Source organism: Phyllostomus hastatus, unplaced genomic scaffold (assembly GCF_019186645.2).
Source record: "Phyllostomus hastatus isolate PE091 unplaced genomic scaffold, TTU_PhHast_1.1 phas_scaffold_78, whole genome shotgun sequence".
NCBI lineage: Eukaryota > Metazoa > Chordata > Mammalia > Chiroptera > Phyllostomidae > Phyllostomus > Phyllostomus hastatus.
In genome coordinates this window covers 38,011,110-38,033,441 of record NW_025334041.1, presented here as the reverse complement: position 1 = coordinate 38,033,441, position 22,332 = coordinate 38,011,110, and the positions used below count along the sequence as shown (strand labels likewise).

At 31.8% G+C, this 22,332-nt stretch overlaps 1 protein-coding gene across 1 annotated transcript in view; it reads right to left on the bottom strand.

Annotated features, from left to right (window-relative positions):
- The window catches only part of SEMA3A (semaphorin 3A), a 205,977-nt gene that overhangs the window by 82,490 nt on the left and 101,155 nt on the right, over positions 1-22,332 (bottom strand). Inside the window, exon 5 of the mRNA XM_045828814.1 lies at positions 4,075-4,168. Within this exon, the coding sequence (XP_045684770.1) occupies positions 4,075-4,168 (94 nt within the window). The remainder of the gene's footprint in view (positions 1-4,074; positions 4,169-22,332) is intronic.

Here is a 22,332-nt window from a genome sequence, read left to right as displayed (position 1 = left end):
AATCTATTTCCAGAGAATAGAAGGGTATGGGAATAATTTTACATTTTTAAATTTATTGAATGCCTTTTTCTATACTGATAAATACAGAGTGGGGCAAAGTAGGTCTACAGCCATTCATATGAAAAATATCAATAAATAATATGAATATTTATTATTATTTATAATGTTATAGATAATAATATATTTATTAACATTCTGTATTAATATTTTATATGAACCAGTAGTTAATAAATAGTAATACAAATAATAAATGATAATGTAAAAATAAACTGTGTTTTACATACTCAACTGTAACTGAGTTTTGCCCCACCTTGTATAATATATATTAAATATGTTGTTTTTGTTACTTATGCTATCCTTTAAAACCAACATTTTTGAGTAGTTAGTATGCACACACGGTACAAAATTATTAAGACATAAAATTTATAAGGTACCAAATCTGTCTCCCAGACTTCACACAGACAATCACTGTCACTAGCTGTTTTCTGTTTTGTTTCTATTTCACATATATTTCAGAATATGTAATCACTCAAATGTAGTATGCTATTGTACTGTTGTATTTAACCTCACAAAAAAAAAAAAAAAACAGTGAAATCAGCATGGCCCAGCCATTTTGTATACAAAGAAACTGACACTGCAACAGCTTCAAATAATTTTCTCAATTATAGTTAATTAATTTAAGGAGCACCTTGTTTGCACTACTACAAAGTAAGAGTATATCCTAATGTAAAATTTTGTTCTTTCTTGAGGCCCAGCAAAATTCTAGTTTGGGAAAATAAACCTTAGCTAACCATCTAGACCCTTGAATCAATAATATCTCTTAGTGATGGAATATTTCTAAATTATTAGCATTGCAATGCCTAGAGAAAATTTCAATGAGGAAATAAAACTGCTTTCAAATTGACTGCTCTTTTCATGTCATGAAAATGTAAGATGATACTGAGAAAATACTACATTTCAGTCTTTTGTTGTGTTCACACTTGGTATTTATTTTAAGCAAGACAGCAACTACAATTTTTAATAAAGAACTGTTAAAATTGTCATAAAATATTTACATGTGGGTAAAATAAAAATACTTAAAAATAAATACTAGAGTGATTTCATATTGTCAATGGCTTTTATTAAAGGAGATTCAAAAAATTAACTTGACTAATGTGATTTTTAAAAACTTAGACACATAGGATTTGGAGACTTAATTCAGTAACTATGTGTTGCTCAGGAGAGAATCAATAATTCCTATGAACATCAGCTTAAAAACCCATGGCATTTTGGAAAGAGGTTCTACTAAAGTATCATAGATTTCATAAACTAAATTTTAAGCTGTCATCTGGTTTTAAAGTTTACTACTAGTTGAAACTGCTTAATAGAGGGTATAAAACATATCTGCTGTCAAACCCCATCTAGCCACTTTATAGGTGTCTTGTGCCAAACATGAAATTTTATTTCCCAGTATTGGAAAAGAAAGCAGCCCAAATCACCTTGAAATTTTTTCTTATGTGCTGAAATGAGGAAACTATATTCAAAACCTTTTGGTAGATAGGTTTTCCCAACAACCTGTGTATTTCAGAGATAGTAGTTACCCTTGTATATAAAAGTTTGGGAAGTGCAGTAGAAAATACTTATGTTTAAAAAAACCCCATGTAATTAGTATGCATTCTTTATAAAGCAGCATAATGGAAAATGCCAGGAAAAATCCAATAAGGGGAGTTAAATGTACTGTGAGAAGAAGAATTTATAGCATAGTTATGAGAAGTAAATAACCTCGATAAAGAAAGTCACAGCTCTTGAATTAAAGTGGTGTTGTGGATATTTTGAGAAAATTTACCAGGCCTAATATGGCCTGTTGATTTTTATGTATATTGTTAATCAATTGATTAAGAAATTAATTTATGTTGGCTTGAATAATCCTCCTTGTCAATAAGCACTAAATATTTTTGAGTGGACTTCCATTTTAAAGCTGATTTCCTGAAATGCCTACTGTTTTTTTTCTCTAGTCATACATTCTGTCCTTGACTCACAGCACTTCCCTCATTCTCTTTTTCTTTTCACAAACTTATACAACTTTTTTCAAAGAATGTCTAAGATAAAACCCGAACCATGGAGTTAAATATTCTTTGTGGACTTTGTGTGGTTGCATACCAAATGAACTATGCAATACTTACTTGTCATCATCCTTTCTCAATGGAATATTAAAATAAATAATCAAACAAATCCCTACTGAGAAACATACCACACATTAAAGCTGCTTTGGGCACAATTTTACATACAGCTTTTTGAGGAAGATCTATCCTTTATTTCAGCATGCAATTTAAGTAAGTATAGGCTGCATGTTCAAACAAAGCTGGTTTCTTCTCTTTTGTTTAAGACAACTTTCCAATTTCTGTGTGTGCACTTAAGGAAGTCACCCACATGTAATCACTAGGCCATCTGTGAAAAGGAAAATTATGTGTGCTAAATTTGCTGCATTTCTTTAGGTCTTAAATTTTTGCTAAAATGCTCCAAAAATGCATCAAATGGACTAAAATTGTCTACATTTGAAAAGCAATGGAGGAAATAATCATGCTGTAGTGATTTTATTCTTAATTGAGAAGGGATCAGTGATATGTAGTAATAAATACTAGAGAATACTGAGAAAATACACTTTTATAGTTGATGTAGTAGTCAATATGACTAGTTCTATTTTGTTGAGTAGAAAATCAATTTTAAAAAGGAAAACACTAGAAAACTTTATGGACTTTTGACACATAAAATGATAATCTAAATATACAAGAGCATTATGCTAAGTTAAATAAGCAAGGAGGTGAAAGACAAATAGCATATAATCTCACCTACAAGTGGAACCTAATCTACAAAACAAACAAGTAAGCAAAATATAACCAGAGTCATTGAAATAAAGAACAAACTGACAGTAACCAGAGGGGAGAGAGGAGGGGAAGGGTCATCAAGGAACATGTATATTAGACCAACATACAAAGTCAAACGGGGGTAGGATTGAGGGTGGGAGATGGGGGTGAATGGGGCAGAGGAAAATGGTGGAGAGGAAATGGAGACAAGTGTACTTGAATAACAATAAAAAGAAAAGAAAAGAAAACTCTAGATTTATTCTTAAGATTTCAACCAGAAATTTTTATACTTGAAAAGCTTTACTATTATTTTTGTTGTATTATCAAATAATTACCTTCTATAATTTATAAAATAGTAAACAAAAAGTTACATAATTTCTACATGATTATATAGAAAAATACATTAGTAATAGGGTAACAACCAAGTATCTTTTGTATTTTAGGTTGTTGGTGTACTCAAAAGTTAAGAAAAAAAATTGTTTAATGATGTATTTTATTAAACTCCAGTATATAAGCAGTAAAAAATGTGGAAAAATGATCTTTCAATACAAACTAAAGTTTTCTCCTTTATCTGCCTATTTCTATCTTTCTATTTCTATCTTTTCAAAATCTGACTACGCATTCACTACCCATCTTCAATATTGAAGGAAAAATGTAAAAAAGAAAAACTGGAAAGAAAAATGGTTTAGAGGAAAGGATAGAAACAGTATGCAAAATGTTTTGTTTTATTTAAAAAAGATTAGAAGATGTAAAGTTGAAACAGATGGATATCGAAGGCCTTCATCAACTCAAGGTGCCTCAGCAGGGCCACTGCCAACTGTACCACCGGTTAGACCGACTATACTGAAGTTTCCTAATAGTGAGAGTGTGACAAACCTTGGAACTACAATGAACAAGACAATCATTCATTTTCTTTTGATTTGTCAAAATTCACCATTTAAACATATGTTCATGAAAAGAAACAAAGTACATTTCTTTCAAAATAAAAATTGTAAGTTCTAGTGAGGATGTGTAGTATTGAGCTGGTAACTTGAAAGAGACTATTAAACCACTTTGAGTTAAAAGAATCATAGTCTAGATAGTGCAATCATCAAAGGAGCATTTAGTGTTTTCTCATTTTTCAAAGTAGTTTATGATCAATAATGGAATATATTGGCATATGATAAATAACATGCCATCTGATTGATTATCTATAGAAAATTCACTCTTTCATTCATTGTTCTTTACGCACCTATTAAAAGAGATGCTGTCAGCAGTTTAGGGTCATATGGACTTTTCCCACGGCCGTTTTCAAAGTGTGAATCTTCCAGCTTAAAAATATTGTCCTGTAGATAAGAAAGAGAAGGACTGCATTTATTTATGATAAGAAGTATTTTTAATGTGCCAGTTTATCAGAGGGAGATTGAGTATTCATTCCCATTATCAAGGAGTATATTTATATAAACTTTAGATATAGAAATATAACCAAGTGAATTAAAATCTAGGTAGTACTAGCCAAAAATCTACTAAACTCAGTGATTTTTAGTAATGTTTACCATGTTGCAAGTAATAATGTACAAATGAACTCTGAAGACATGTCATGAAAAGAGTGGAGGGATCATTTTATTACATAGGTATGCCAAGGGCCATGTTAATAGCTCTTGAAAGAAATAATTTTAAATTTAAATGACCCTTTTTATTCCTTCACAAAAAGAAGAGAAATATTCCACTATACTTAATTTCTAGAATAAAATACACTGTTTTACTTTTCTTTATGATTCACAAGGAATTGCTAAACAGCCATAGCAGTCCCATTCCCCCTTCTTGCCATTACTACAAGTTTGCTACTTACATGCCCCTAAGCATTGTAAATTACTCACATTGGAAGGTAGAAGGTACCTGAAACTATCCTTATTGATTTCTCTAAGTGAGACATATAAAACTGTATGTGAGGGGAGGTATGCCTGGAGGTAGTATCATTAGAACAGCAAACACATAGCCAACACATTTTTATCACTGGGCGGTCTGCTCAGTTGACTCAAGTACCCAGAAACTCAAGTGCATGTTAGTCAAGTGCATATGTTTCGAGGGAGAAAGTACTCCAGAAAGCACTGCAACAAAATCTTTAATGAGGAGGCAACTAACTCGTGCCTGAGACCCTGCCCTCAGAATGTGTGTAGCTACTGCAACTTCTATGTGACAGTAAAACTAAGTGGGGGCTGGGTATTTCTGAGCACTCTTTCAGAACCAGGTGCACTAGAGAATAAATTAGGTCAGAATATGCGTGCTCTTTCCAGGAGCACATTAACTTGTCCAGAGGCTGAAATGAAATAGCTTCTTTGGCAATTTCTCTACTATTCATATAAAAAAAAAGTATTTTCTATCTTCTTAGAATAGTAAGTGATGTTCATTTTATGGCCAATGGAACATTTTATTTAAAATTTAATATTTCTGATGGAGCTAATGGCAGAGTTTCAAATTATCACTCTTAAAATTCATCTGAGTTAGAGAAGGAGAGTGAAATAAAAAGGAAACCAGAAGTGTTCTCTTTTTATTACCATGAGTAGGAATTACTGATTTTATTCTTTCCTCACATTGATTCTGTATTTGGAAATTAGTCGTCCCTTATCAACAATGACTTCTGTAGCTGGGTTCTAAAATTGACCCTGTGTGATATTTACAGGGTTTCTCAGAATTGTGCTAAGTTGTAGTAGCAAGAAGAGTGATGGGGGAGGCAGGGCCAGCGAGGCCAAAGGTTAGCTCTGGTGCTTTGGTCACCACTTGAAACCTTCTAGCCTCTGGCTCCAAAACATCAGTGCTGGTAATTGACTTGTTCATTGTGAAAACATTTTTTAGAAAATGAAATAAAACCTTTTAAATCAGCAAAATATAAATAAATACAATTTATTTTTATTTTAGTAATACTGCTTATATCACCATTATAACCAATAAATATAAAAATTAACTACACATTACCATTATTGTAAGTTTTCCTAGTATAATTTGAAAGAACTAGCACTTAAAGACAATTATATAAGTCATAAACTTACAAACTTGTTTACAAATACAAATTTATCACTGGCACTTGGATATTAAGATTATAATATGAAACTTATTGGTGTACACTAAGAAAAAGCATAGACAAACCTCTTAAATATTTCAATGTAATTTGATAAAAATTAGAAAGCAATACAAAAGAAATATGTTTAGAAAAAGATATATACTCTACTACCACAAGTCATAAGAGTATTATTTAAGCTTGCATATATGATTATCACAACTTATAGGTAGCAGCAGGGAAAAGTGGTGGTGTGGTTGAAAATGTTGTTATACATATTATAAATGTTTTGTCCTCATATGACATTTTCCAATACTGACGAAGATGGAGGAGATATCCCTCAAAGTATGAGACACTTGATAACTGGGATCATATGTCCAAATTAATAAGACAATGCCAAGTTGCATGAAAGTACTTCCAACCTCATGTTTAGTATTTGATGTACAAAGTAAAGGATTAGACTTCATAGGAAGAGAGGTTAAGCATATCAGTTATGGTTCAACAGAAGATGAAAATCTATCCTTTGTCATGGTGTCAGGCAATATGTTCAAAGCTGGCCTGCTTTTCCTTTCCTCTTTTTTTCTCCTTTAAATGTAATTCTTACCCAAATTTCTAGGTATCTACCATTCAATTCTTCTGCATTCTTATATGATTCTATTGAAGGGTAAAAAACTGAATTTCCTTTTCAGCCTAGTGAGTTGGGGGCCTGGAATAAATAAATTTGGTTTCTGAATAAGGAAGTAAAAAAGACATGTTTTTACATACAAATGTCTGTAGTGTAAAATTCATACCCATTACACATAGTAATGGGGTTCAAGGGTGTTGAAATCAGACAAAGCTGGTGTTATCCTTGGCTCTGCATTTTATTAGCTCCAGGCCTCAGGCAATGCTTACACCTTTCTCAACTCAGATTCCTCATCTGTAAATGGAGTATAAAAAAATCTCATAGGGATAATGAGAAGATTTGCTGTAATAAACTATATAAAATAATACTTATTGTTCCCTTAATAATATTAATTAATTTCCTACTTCTACTGTTCTGTTTATAACTGGCAAAATAAAGCTAGTCTTTCCTATACTGATCCATCTATCTTGTGCCACAGTGGAAATACCTGCCTATCTTTTCATAAGTGGAAATTGGGACATATGTTTGAAATAAATGTCCATCTTTGGACACTGAAAATACTTTGAAAATTGTTCTTTGCTATAGCTAGACAGGTGTCTAGTTCAAAAGCTATCCTGAAAAAACACTGTTAAATAAAATATATGTAAAAATTCTCAACAAGACTGCCTTTCTGATATGTCTGATAAATTTAATGTGATTGATACAAAGAGATACAAATACTGCTTTTTCTGTTATCTTATGAGTGAGACCTATTAGGTGAAGATATTAACCTATTATAAAAAACTTAAAAGAACTATGTCAATATAATAGATTATTAGCATCCTATGTTGTCATATGTAACATTTCATGTAGAAAACTCTCCAACTGTACTTGCTAGGCCATTTGAAATTTTATTGCTACTAGATGACTTTTTTTGTTTTAAAGAATGTGAAATAGATCACATATGCAAATAGTAAACCAGAAAATCCTAAGAACAATGTACACAATTAAACTGCATAGTTTATAAGTCTTACCTGAGTTGAAACAATTTTTAGTTTTAGTAATACATGACCAAGAATCTAGCTGCATGGATTCTAATTGCTTTAGCAGATACTATGAGCATATCATTTAAGTTATTATGCCATATTTTATTACATGATTGCATCAGTTTTCAGCAACTAGTTTTAGCTTTCAAGACCACTTTTTCCCCTCTGTCTTTTGGATTTCCTGAATGTTATTAGACTGTGGTGAGGTAAGGCATTAGAGGAAATAATAACTGTGCTAATGTCTAATCCAAAATCTTATAAATTATAAACCAAGGATGACATCATGGAAATATATTTTCTAAATCTCAATCTTGTCCAAGTAATAAATTTAGATAACAATGTTGTAATTTTATTTGTTTTATGTAATGATTAAAACATAAAGGATATTTGCAAAAGAGAAAAGAATATAAAATCTTACATCTAAGTGATAGAACTTCCATTTTTGGTGGGGAATGAATATAATTGTATCAAAATCAATACTTAGTATTTAAAAGTATACACTATTATCTTTTTTTCACCTTTTTTTCTCCCATCATGCTCTTCACAAAAGGTTCCTTGTTTGCCAGTTATACCGAATCAGGTACTCCCTGGTCATGCCACACTTTGTCTAGTCTTTGCAGAAAACTCTTTCTCCTTTTCACTCACCTTCGGCTCTCAACCCCAGGTGAACTTCCTTTCCTTTAAGAGTAAGTTCAAAAGTCACTTCCTGGAGAAATCTTCACAGATTCATGCAGATATAATTTATTAGTTTCTTTTGTGCATGTCCTAATTAACAATAGTATACAGGCAGTGACTAAACTGGGTAAAACTATTGGTTTTGGCAGAGAAGGGATGTAATAGGATCTCACAGGAAATGTTGTGGCATACTGTATTTTGCCCAGAGGAGATCTTTTTGTGGATCCAAATTCATCTGCAATTTATTTTTCCTAAAAAGGTGACGCTATGATCTATGTTATGTAACACTATAGTCACGAGCCGCATGTGGCTATTTAATTTACTTAGTCAACATTGAAATTACCATTCCTTGGTTACACCAGCTACATTTCAGGTGCTCAATAGTCACAGTGGCTTGTAAGTGCAACACTGTGTAGATTCAGGCATTTCCGCTGTCGAGGAAGTTCCTTGGACAACAAAGCTCCAGCCCCAGACTCCTATTCCCTAAGCAGGAAGGAGTAGAATCAGAAATCAAAGTGCCTCCAGGGAGAGAAAGCTTGTCCTCAGATCACAATCACAGCAGGAAAAGTCCATGAATTATATGAGGAATTACACTAAATACACTGGTTGAGCCATTGATTTCCATGAATCAGGGTTATGCTAAGTAACATTTAATGGCTGTGCAGATGAACAAATAAGTGTTCTATATTTTCTTGTATGTCGTTCTGTTTTAATTTGAATCACTTTTCCCTAATCTATGCAGGTACAATTTTTACCCATAATTTAAAGTTTAAGTTATGATATCCAGTCCACTAGATTTTCACTGATTTTCTCCAGCAAAAAAAAAAATGTTTTATCCCTAGAACTTGCATACCAACCTGTTCATACTCTCGATCATTGTTACCTTCAACCTTGATATTCAATAATGCAAGTGTTCTGCGTTTCCTACTAAATTATTTTGAGGTAAGAGATAAATCTTATTTAATACATTTCTATTAATACTAAGCTACAGCCTTGCATGAGACAAATCACAACAGAAGAATCAATGAAAAAGTGAATGAATAGATGAGTCACTGTGTGACTGAATGTAAGAGGCTTGATAGAAAAACTGTATTCGAGGAATAATGAGGACACAGCCATGGCTTCTAGGAGCAAATATTTTAAGGATATCATACACATAAGAAAATAATTTTGCAACAAGTAATATTCTATAAAATTCAAATATTAAACCAAGTATTCAAGAGAGTTAGGAAATGTGATATTCTAACTTTTTGTGCTATGTGTTACTATTAATATACTATTTACTTAGTATACACTTCAAAGATGAGTTTACTCTTACTATAAAAGATAAAGAAATAAAGTCTAAAGACAAAGAGTATACCCTTACAATGTCTTTAGATTTATATCCTTGTTTCTTTTCAATTTTCATGGGTCCCTGTAATTCTTCATTAGTATTGATATTAAGCTTATTAATAAACTATTCCTCTCAACAGAGCAATCTGCACCAAAAGGTAAAGTTATCACAACATTCCTTTGTAAAAATTCAAAAATCTTTCTGATCAATGTAATCTCATCTCTCCTGTGTATCCCATCATTCAGTCATAACTGCGTTACCTTATGAATTTTTACTTCTAAAGCCTTTGGGAAATAAGCAAGTGTGAGAGCAAACTAGAGATGCTGTTGGAGCTTGCCAAATGTAATTTTCTACTTATCAGAATGCATGATTACTTATTGGTATTTTCATCTTTGTACTTATTTTAGAACTTTCTAATTTATACATTTTCTGAAACACTAATATAGTTGTTAGTTGATTCTGTAAATACATACTGAGCTGTGACTCTAAGAAATATGTTTGGAATATGAAAGTGAAATGTCTAGTGGTTTAACTCAAGGAGCATAAAAGAACTCACAACACGATTATATAATGATAGTAAATATGATATTATAATTTTTATAAAGTCTTTGGTAGCTATTACACTTAACACTGAACACATACAAAATACCAATGATGTAAGACTTCATGCACATTATTTCACTTTGCATTCAAGCAACCCTCCTATTTTAACAGTTTTATGGATGAAAAATTGAGACATTTTAAATATAATATTTCAAGTTGTAAAGCTGATAAGTGATGGAGTAAGAATTTAAGAATAGAACTGTATCTTCTAAATCTGTGTTTTTAGCCATAAAAGGTAGCTTACCATAAATATTATGAGAGATATACCCTAAAAGAGTAGAAACTGGAAACCATAGGAGTTAAAAATGTGGAGGTGTACTTCTCTATTTCAGTATATGAAAAGAGGCTTTATTTGATTTAGTTCTGAAAAATGTATTTTGGTGGGAGATGAGCATGCCTGAGGGTGCGCATGTGTGTGCCTGGTGGGGGGCACTGCAACTAGAGGAGCTCATGGAGAGAGGGCAGAGAAAAGCAGGGAGGCAGATTACTCTATCTGGAGGAAACAGGATGAACAAAAGCCCTTTGAGAAATAAAATTCATATGTAAGATATAACACAAAATTGAAGTTAGACATTGAGGAATATATACGTGTGTTAAGAGATAAGGCTGAATATAAATGTGGAATCAAGCTGTGGAAAGGTTTCTGTGCCAGAAGAAGCAATTTAGTCTGTGTTCACAAGGTGTCAGTGATACAGTGATAATTTTAGTTGGAGAACAATAGCATCAGGAGGTGCAATATTATGATGAGCCTGACAGTGATGCGTAGGATGATTTAGAGACACACAAGTCTGGTGGCAGGGAGAAAACTATTGCCACAAACTGGAGAGGGAAAGGAACTTGGACTTTTTACATGGTTTAAAATAATTTTTTATGTTGTGACTTGGTCAAATCATTTAGCTCCGTTGTAGCTCAGGTTTCTTAACTTTGGTTACATCAGAATCCCCTTTAATATTTTAGCAAATCTATGAATTTTTTCCTCATGAAAATCGAAGCTCAGCATACATACAGTACATAAGCAATCTTTAGTGTTTATTGACTTTATGTAGTCACGGTAAGAGGTTCCAAATTAGTTCTCCTCCAGGGACCTATTCATTTCTAGCATGATGTGATTCTATCTTCCTGTCCCTCTGACCTTGAGCATTTGCTTCTGTTATTCACTGTCCCCCTCCTTGAACATAAATATACGCGATGAATCAAGTGATTAACCAGATTTTTAGAAGCCATTTTTTATTTCCATTCTCCACGTACTACTATTTGGACTTTATTTATTTTTATAAATTCAGGCACTAAACTTCAGCCCAGTCCCTCTGCAGTTCTAATCATTGAAACCTGGGTTTCCTGGCCTGAATGGAACCTGCTTATTTTCCATAGTTGTCTCAAAATTGAGAGCTATTAAGAGTCCTTGGCTCTTCAAAAGACTAAAGGAGCGATTATGAATAATAAACTTCAAAAAATTACTGTCAGAAGTAGTTATTTCACAATATACATTGTGGGAAGATACAAAGGAAATGTAACCTGGTCTTTGTCAGGGAGCACTGAGAAATTTAAAAAGCAATGCTGTAAGAATAAAGCAAGTATAATTTTCTATCCTGATTATAATGCATTAGCCCTGTCTTATGTTTAAATAAGATTTCAGCCATATCATATTAAAATTTTGCCTTTTCTACAATAAAACAAAGGAAAAATTCTGGGTGGAAAGGAAAAAAAATCAACAGTAAATCATTGTTGACTGAAAAAAAGGAACTTGGTAAAAAGTAAGTTCAAGGAAAAGGCATAACTGTCAAGGATTTTAGACCTGAGTATATTAACAATAATTTCCTTTCACATTAACTAATAGTTCTGAGTATTTTATATGTACAATAATACAATAATTGGTTTTAAATGCAAAATGTCATTGTTTGAAGTGGAAATATTTTGAAGCAATAATGGCAATTATTATATCTAATAGTTGCCACTTTATTTTTAAATATATTCTTAGGAAAAAAGTTTCCTCAGTAAGTACAGCTACAAAGCCCACTATATAATAATTGTTTTGAAAAAATGTATTTTATCTGTAAAGTTAAAATAATAAAATAAATAAAATAATAAAATAATAAAATAATAAAAATACTCCAGTTATATAAAATATGACCCAGTTTAATATTCATGCTACATACAATCAATCTCTAGTTACATCTATGTAGAACTTTAAATTAAATACAATTTTTGTTTCTAAGGAATTCTTATGACCCAAAATGGAAGTAAGAATAATACCATCAGGGTAGACAACATTCTTATAAAGTTCATAAATAGTTTGAACTTAAGTAGAGATGGTTGGCCTCTGGCTTCATTGATTTCAGTTTCTACTGTTTCTGTTTAAGCATTGCTCTAGAATAGTGGAAATCATACCTCTGAAATTGGTCTCCAGAGGTCATATGGCTTTTCTGTGACCCAGAACTTTCTCATTATTTGATCTTTAAGGTAGATGTGGTAAAAATATTATTGTTTATGAATTATGAAACCTAGATTCTGTGACCCATTATGCAAATTATTGATTGTATGTTTTAAAACAGTTTTTAAAATCTCTGGTGTCAATATTTTTATTCATGAAATGGAAACACACCACAGAATTACCTCTAGAATTAAATAACAATGTATATTAACAGAGAAACACACTTAAGCCACATAGAAATTTAGTTCATTAGCATTTTAGTTATCATAAGTACACTATCAATGGTACATCTTTGCTATGGTAGCATGCTGATAATTCATTGTCTATAATAATAATAACTAATATCTCTTAAGCAATCATCATGTAAGCACACTCTCCTAAGTGTTTTGTCAGTATTTACATTTTTTTTATCCTTACACTGGTTCTTGAAGTAAGGAGATTATCCAAATTTTGTAGATGAAGTAATAAGGAGAGAGAAAAAAGGACCTGCCTGGTGTCACACGGCTTGTAGTATAGCAGATCCAGGTAATCTGTTTCCAGGAACTATAAATATAGAGGAATTATAAAAACCCAATTTTTTGTATGTTTCATTTCCACAACCATGTTACTCTGTTGACAACCATCACACATAAAGTATTGTTATACCTAAAATCTATTAACTGTGCATTTGAATTGACCATGAGAGATAACACTGTATTTCATATACTCTTCATATTATAGGATAAATAAAAACAAGTAGGAGGAATTAACCGATTTCTAACTTTATTGGCAGAAAAATATGTGAAGTCACTTTGTTTTTAGGTGTATGTAAAGTAAGTATCACTTTATTCAGTGTCCTCATAGTAACAGTACGTACATATAGTCTTTACAGCTGGATTACATAGTATTTGCCCTCTAAATTTAAGAGACATGGACTTATCTGGGTTCCCCAACAAACACCAGTGACCCAATTCATCTGCTTTTTGTCATCATTAAAATTAATGGTATAAACCAAGTAAAAAAGAAAGCACATGTGTTCATACTTCAAGCAGATTGTATTTTTAATAAGAGCTTAATTTGAGTTTATGCAGATATCACAAACCTGTCACAGTATAATTATTCAGCTATAAATGCCTGTTAACTCCCCAGGTACATAACAATGAGAGGAAAAAAAATCTATCTTGGCTTGAGTGAGAAACTCCAGAACACGGACAGTTCACTCTCTAGTGTTTCGCCCCAGTGAGACTCGGTAGAGTAAACTCAGTCCAAGAGCAGATCTTCAGTCCAATGAAAAACACAAGTGGAACAATTCACTTGATCTTTTCACTTGAATTTTGTCTTATATATTTAAAACATCGTAACTTTTATTTGCTGCCTTATAATTTCAGAAAGCATCAGAATGCTTTTCAATCTTCAATTTTGAAAGGACAGCTATTACCTTTTTACAAATTCCTTTGTAAAAAGGAACACAGGGAATTTTATCAGTCTAAATATAAATATGTTGATACATAGAGCATATGTATTGTAAAAGAATTGGAATCTAATTATATGGTTTCTTTACATTTTATGATTTTTTGATACATGCCATCTGGAGAGTAATGAGGCCAAAGAGCTAACACTTTATTTAGACAAGGCTTCGTCTGAGCAAAGCCTTGTCACTACAGTCTTGTCATAATCAGATGATGTAAATGTGTAATTTTCTTTCAGCAAATTAGCAAATTAAAAAAAATAATTCTTATTTAGGTAAAGGTATTGAAGAAAACAGACAATCCTGTTTGGAGAATAATGTGGGGTTTAGAAAGATTATTAAGGTTCCATATAGTTTATCTTAATAATTTTGCTCTTGGAAATAAATACAAATGCAAAGGAAAAAATGTAAAGCAAGAAGAGGTTCATTATGGCATTTAGAATTCTGGAAAAATATTTAAATGTGATAAGAAGGGGACAGTAAATTATGACACATCTACAGAATTGCATAGGACATAGGTATTAAAATAGATGTTTATATCACATAGGTTATAATATATCATCCCCCAGTATGCAATAGAGATGGGGTGCAGCAGCCCTGTGATTACCAAAATCTGAGGATGCCCAGGTGCCTTAGTGGGCCCTCCATATCCATGGGTTCTGTATCCCCGGATTCAACCAACTGCATATTCAAGAAACTACCAACTTAGAGGGCTGGCTCTTCCTAGAATTGTTACTTCTGTTAAATCATTGGAAGCAATATGGAGTAATGTAACAACTATGTAAGATGAATAAGAAAAACTTGAAGGAAATGTATTAATTTTTTTCTTTAGCTTATGTTATATGGGTACTTTTTCTATTTATATTGTTTTTCTCTATTTTTAATATTTTATATAATTATCATACAACACATATTTTAAAACAGGGTCTCTATATCCTACTATTTAAGTAAATATTTAAATTGTCAGGGCATGGGCTGACTCTGGCCCCAGATGTGCCTTCCACTGGACTTAGTACTTTTATTCCTCATCCTTTTTGCATTTCTTTCTTCATCTTATCATGTCATGTACACGGCCACTGTAGGCATTTGAGTTTGCAACCTCTATAAAGCACTGCAACTTGATCACCAACAACCACATTGCATTTACCATCTTATACCCTGTTTTTCAGATTTATTTCAAATAACAAAATCCTCAGAAGGACTGTAGTCATCCTCTCATCTCATGATGGAAGTACTACAAACTTTAGCAACTAATCATGGTTAATCATAGAAGTTAATGGGAATTTCAAAGTGATCTGAGACTTCTTTAAATAGCATAGTGTCACATATCTCCATCACTTTTCACTCATTTTTATGTAATTAACCTGATTTAGCATGCACTGCTTTTTAACAATATATTTCTGCTTTATTAGAAAAGATATTGGCCGTGCCAAGTATTTACATCTAAATATATTTTCCAGAATCCTTAAAAGTTGAACTTTAAGGCTGTGTGGTTAACTACTGAAATATACAGGCAGACCAATATTCAGAAAAGTTTTCATATATTGGATGCTTTCTTTTGCTTTCAAATGAATGAGCGTAGAGGCATTCTATGTGACATGGTGAGTTATCTATTGGGTCATTATCTGTGATCTACTATACTGAACACTTGAATTATTTATATTTGAATGTTTCATACTAATAGATATCAGTTTTTGCTTATAAAACAAGACTTTTTTGTTTTCAAATAAACACATAATTACATAATCTGGAATAAATCAAGCATTTTTATTCAGTTTATTAATCAGAATGTTTGATGTTGAAAATTATACTTTATACCTAAAATTATCATTCAAATAGATTGGAAAATTATATCATTCTAAATAATATTTTTAATTAGAGAAAACATAATAAATCTCTATTATAAATTATTTTAAGAGTAGTTGGTACCCCAATTAATATCTCACTAACTTGTCCATAGACATTTACAATCCTTACAAATATACTTTAATCCTTGCAATTAAAATTTTTAAAATTTGAAATGTGAGAATATTAACACAAGTTGAGAATAGCAAAACATTAATTACTGTAAGTTATAGCATATATTAGTACATAATTTGTGTTACAGAAATTCAAAGCAGAGGGTTGAAAGACATGGTTTAAGTAAGTTGAAGCAATAACGTGATGATGTATTTGTGGCGTACTTAGAAGACTGGTCCAACCTTAATGTTGGACTGATGTAGGAATAATAGGAAAGAAAAAATTTGCAAAATTGTGTTTTCTAATTGCTTAGGCACTACTAAATTTAAAAAAGGCAATATTTTCCCTAGTCTAGGTTTGATCAATGTTGATGGGTAATACATAATTTCAGTTAGAAAGCCCCTAAATAAATAGATATTCAACAAATAAAACTAGAAGGCAATATTCAGATATAAAAAAGTTACGTTGGATTACTATTTATATATTCATATGCATATACACTTATAAACATGCATATTCATATGTAAATATACATATATATGCATATATTTTATATATTTGACCTCAATATATTATATGTTACATATAAATCTGTACAACTTGATATTATACTTTTGCCCTGGCTGGTGTGGCTCAGTGGTTTGAGCACCAGCCTGCAAACCAAAGGATCACCAGTTCATTTCCCAGTCAGGGCACATGCCTGGGTTGCAGACCAGGTGGAAGGCATGTGAGAGGCAATTTCATTGATGTTTCTTTTCCTCTTTTTTTCCCTCCCTTCTCATCTCTCTAAAAATAAATAAACAAAAAATCTTAAAAAAAAAGAAAGTTCCTCTCTAAAAAAAACCATTTTCATTAACTCATCTTTATTTATAATGTTGCATAACAAGGGTCTCTTAATTTTTAAAGATAAGTTATGTTTAGCTCATGAAAGTTTAGTCCTGGAGTCCTCTTTATGTCATGGCCAAGGAAAATCTATGAGCATTTTGAATATAGAAACTTGATAGGTAAAATCTATAATGCTATTAGCTTTTGAGTTAAAGAAATTTCTATAAATTAGTGATTGATTCAAAATCACAAGAAATTCAAGCCATCTGAAATCTGCACATGGACAGGAAATCTATAATTTTGATTTTGTGGCAAAATTAGGTTGCAAATGTCATGCTTCAGAGAAGTCATCTATAGCTTAAAAATTACATTTTGAAATCCTGCCTGATTTTCACAGGATCATTTAAATAATACACAATAAATTGCTAGTGCTGTTAATTATTGTTATTGTAGTTATAATTAAATTGTTTTATCCTTAAATTTGATATTAAAATTTAAGCAGTTGGGAACCTTTTCTTAAAAATATATAAAATCATTCAAAAAACATAATTGTTGAAATGTATACTAGGTCTAAATTTGACTGAAAACTAATCACTGAAAATTATTTTGGTAAATCAATTTCTGATAATATTTCTGCCATTATATTTATATTAAAATATGTTAAATTGTGGAAACTTTTTAAGAGTTGGTTTATAATATATGTTTACTACATATAATTTACATATTTACTAACATTCACTAATATAATTAACTAAATATTGATATAATTAACTAAAGAATAATTTGAAACCACATTTCTTTAAAATGTGCATATTTATTTGAAATTGTATATAGTTAATATAAATAAAACCAAAATGCTACTGACTCAAATATAAATGTATCTATAACTTCTACATAGTTTTTAATTTATTAAGATCACTATTTATATAACCCACCAAAATAGTTAAAATCACAGAATTTCAGAGAGAAATAAGTGATTATTCAATATTTCAGTTTTAGAATTTTTCCACCAAATGATCCTGCCTTTTTTCATGGTAACCTTTGTGGGTTACTGTTACAACATTCACTCCCAATTCATAATTAATTGTACAGATGTCATCATACTACATATAATATAAATTACATCTCTAGTTTCATTACAAATTATCTTATATTTATTATTACTGATTGAGCTGCTTTAAGTCCAGAATTCTGCCTGGCTGAGCATCAGTGCTCATACCAGTGGTGGTGTGTGGCAGGATGAGATACACAATGGGTCATTGATATTTCAGCTGATTACACATTTAATGTCTTTTGTTTTTTGAGTTAAACTTAATTTCATAAAATGATTTACACTTTTGTTAAAGTTCTCAATTTATATATCTCAAATGTCTAAGTTTTATTTATTTTCATAAAAGTACTTTTTAAAAACTGATCATAATCAACTAAAACTGGCTACAGGCTATTTTTTCCATACAATCTTTAAAATTATCATACATATTTTGAATAAATGACCAAGTAGCTCTAAGATAAAAGTATACTTATATTTTGTGTAAAAGTAATTATAAAATTAGGACAGTAAATGACACAGCAGTAAAATTTTATCTAATGAATTGTAATTCTATACATTTCACTTTTAAAACTTTCACTCAGAAACATTTGAAAACATAAAAGAGATAAATCAGCTTGCTGGGTAATTGACTTGAGATGGTGAATTGAGAATAACTGTATTAAAAATTAGGTGAAATTGCTTATAGCATTATTTAGTCTTACCAATTTTCCTTAAATCATAAAATAATCCTCTAAACTCATCTCTTTTAGCATAATGTATATTGTAAGAATTTGGTGTGGTGGGGGAGGGTGAATATTCATCTAATGTGCTTAATGGTTAGCAGCATAATACTGCTGCGCTAGAGAATATTATAAAATCTTTCCTAAAAAGGCAAAACACTCTCTTTACAGAGCTGCTTTATGTTGTGATTTTTAGTAATATAACATTTTTTTAAAATTTGAGCTTAGTCTTCTATATTTAATTTTATGCTCTCAGATATGGCATAGATTAGAAAGCCAGCTCCCCGTTATTTGAAGATACTTCAGTTTGCCAATGTCAAGGTAGCACTTTAAGAAAAAGTGGAAAACTAAGTAGCTCTCTAAAAAAATACAACAATGATTAAATAAAAAAAATATTAGAAAAAGACACCACACTAATTTGCCTCAAATGCCCTATTGCTTATGTTTAAATTTCTGAACATGACCAAAATAAGGTAAAAATCTGTTCTGTACATTAAGGTTACTTTTCTCTTTATAGAGATAGGCTGTCAAGTACTTGCAAACCAACTTGTAAACTGTTGTCGTCGTCGTTGCTATCCACTGTCAAAGACAATGCCATCAGAAAAATAAAGTCACAGGATGTGGAAACCTGAAAATGCCTATGTAATGCAATGCCTCATAACGTGGGTTTCTGGAGGGATGTGAAGAATTAGGGATGTGTCGATAGTAGTGAAGGTGGCTGCTACATTTGGAATGAGGTATATTTTGGCTAAGTGCATCAATGGACTGACTGTATTGAAGTTTAGGAGGACCAAAGGGAGGATGAGAGGGGGTGTTGTAGGAAATGAGAACATAGAAGTAGGAGGGTATTATATTACACAGAGCTTTGAAACTGATCGTAAAATCTTAGACACTGTTCTGGGGGAGAAAATAACTGATGGGCTGGGACGAGGGTGGTGAGTGAACGTAAATGGAAATGAAAAACTGCCGCAGGATCAAGTGAGGAGAAATATGAGATGAACTAAGTTGAGGAATATTCTGAAATGTGCTAAATGTTCTAAATTACAGCATAACTAAAAATTTTGAAATTATGATTTTTTGCAGATAAAAGTCCAATAACATTTACCAGAGGATAATTAGAAAACATGGAATACATTTGGTGAATTATTTATACCATATAATTAATTTTATCTTCCCATAATTTTATTTTTAGCATCCCAGCATATTACCCTCAATTTTTGTAACTTCCTTACCCTTTTAGAAATAAAGAAAGCCATCATTCTCCATGAAGACTTTGTATCCCTCTTGCCCTTTTAAAAATAAATAAGGCAAAAAGGAAAAGCTGCATATGAATGGGTCATCAGGAAGACACAGCTGTCTGTTAGAGGCTTTGACACCATTTGTTTGGAAGAGAGAAGTATGGTCAACCCAGACTACTTGCCTTACATATTTTACTGTTTTTCTTTTGTTGGTTTGTTTGTTTTTTGCTACTGTTGGGCATTTTGTAATTGCTTTAACTCCCAAAGATACACAGCTGCAAGAAATCAGAGAAGAGGTTAGAGCAATGTTGTTTTTATTGTTTTCCCTACCCCTGTTGCTGTTATAAGTTGTCTGTGTGCGCTGTTAGATGATTTCATAGAACTGGAACATGAACATCAAAGGCATAAAGCCTGCTTCTGTTGATACTGCTACTACACTCACTACCTCTAGTGTCGACTTTGCCAGCCCTTTCTCCAGGACTAGCATTAAATCACAGCAGCACAAGGTGAGAACACAGAAAGATGCTAGGTTATGCGCTGGCCATTGTGTGACTTTGACCTTCAACTCCCGAAGGCTGTTTTCTCCTGTGTAACAATAACACACAAAATCTTTGCTATTCTTTGTATTATTGTTATTTATATAACATATTTCTATTCCCCCAAAATGAGCTATAAGGCAGATGTTATTTTCTTCATTTGACAGTTAAGGAGGCTGCTTACGCTCCAGAGGGTAGAACTAGTAATTAACAGAACTGAAATTTACAGTGATAACATGCATGGCCACAGTATGATATGAGAAGATAGTAGGCTTAACTATTCAAGGTGGTGTGCATGAAACATGATTTTTAAAATTCATAGCAAAAATTATGTGGTTTGCATACTGGAAAAACATTCTACAAACAAAGAACTATTATTTCTAATCTTGCTTTACCACAAGTTGTCTTAACTTGTTTCTTTCTTAAAAACAGTAACCAGAGGCTTGTGTAACAAATGATATATCTGAGAAACAGGTTTCAATATGTAATCATTGATTTCTACAGTATTTTTCATGATCCTCCCTCATGCCAGGGGCTAGGGTTGCAAAACTGAACAACACAGACACAGTATCAGTCCTCTGGCACATACAACTCTGTAGAGGAGACAGACATTAAACACATACTTATACAACACTCATGTAACTTTAATGCACAGTATTCCCAAAAGACAATATCATATGCAAAATAGGATGGTGATTTAACCCAGGTGGGGATGGGGTATGACCCAGCGGGAAAAAGCTTCCCTGAGGGAAGGACAGCTAAGTGGAGATCTAGGGCATAAACAGAAGGTATGTTAGAAAGGTGCTCAGGTGTAACTCAAAAATAGTAGTTTATAGTTGTTGTTTTATTGTTATTATTACTACTCTCTATTGTATTGAACCTTTCCTGAATCCTTCATTCCCATTGACCTCTGTTCTTGAAAAGATACTGCTCTGTGTCATATTCTTGCACTATCAACGGCTTTCATCTATGTTTTGCATTTTATTTTGCTCTTGTTCCTTTGTGCCTTGCAGTGTTTGTCCCATTTTCTACAATGACTCTATTCATGTCTTGGTCTCATTTGGAAGTAGCTCTAATACTCTTAGGCAAAATTGGGTATTCTAGAATCAAGACTTCTGTGGTACATTATACATAGCTATATTATAACAGGTCATTGCTTTATGTTTCATATTATTTATTTTCCTAATGCCCATATAGTTCTAAGTGCAGGCATTTATATTTTATCCATAAATTCATTATATTGTTACCATTATAAAATGAGCACAGTAAGGTATTTGTTGAAAATATGTTTGTTGATTATGGTAGTTTTATGACTATAGCAGGGAGTGAGGGTAAGGTTCCCGTCTTATACAGTCTATTCTATTTACCTCTATCATAATATGATGCAGGTGGTATTTGTGTGTGTTGTAGGGTGATTATGAATACATTTTCACATCTATTTAAAGATATTAGAGCATTTCATTTTCCTTTAACTATAAAATTTGACAGAAATTAGAAAAATGGTGTAAAATGCATGATCTTACTTATTTTTCCCAACTTCCTGCCCCCTAAAATGAAATCACCATAATATGAAATATTAGTTTGAGAATTAAAAAAAACCAAATATATGATTTAATTACACCTTTGCTAGTTAGAAGATTCTGTTGTTGCCCTGAGTATTCTTTAACGGTACTTTTTTTTCATCATTTAAAACAATGAGAAGGGGGTTTTATTAGTTCTAATAAGTAAAGTCATTTGCTTAATGTTTTGAGCTTATACTGAGTGAAAAAGTCACTAAAATAAAGATCCTCCTAAAACCCAATGATGAGTTGATTTAGAGCTTTTAGGGAAGAGAATGCCACTTGGTGAAAATTATGCGTCAAAACATATCTCAAGCACTACTTTACAGCATGTTTTCAAAGTAGTATAAAATTCTTTCTCTTAAATAGGAACAGAATTCTCAACATCATATCATTCTGTTTGTTACTCCACTTGCAGGAGGATAT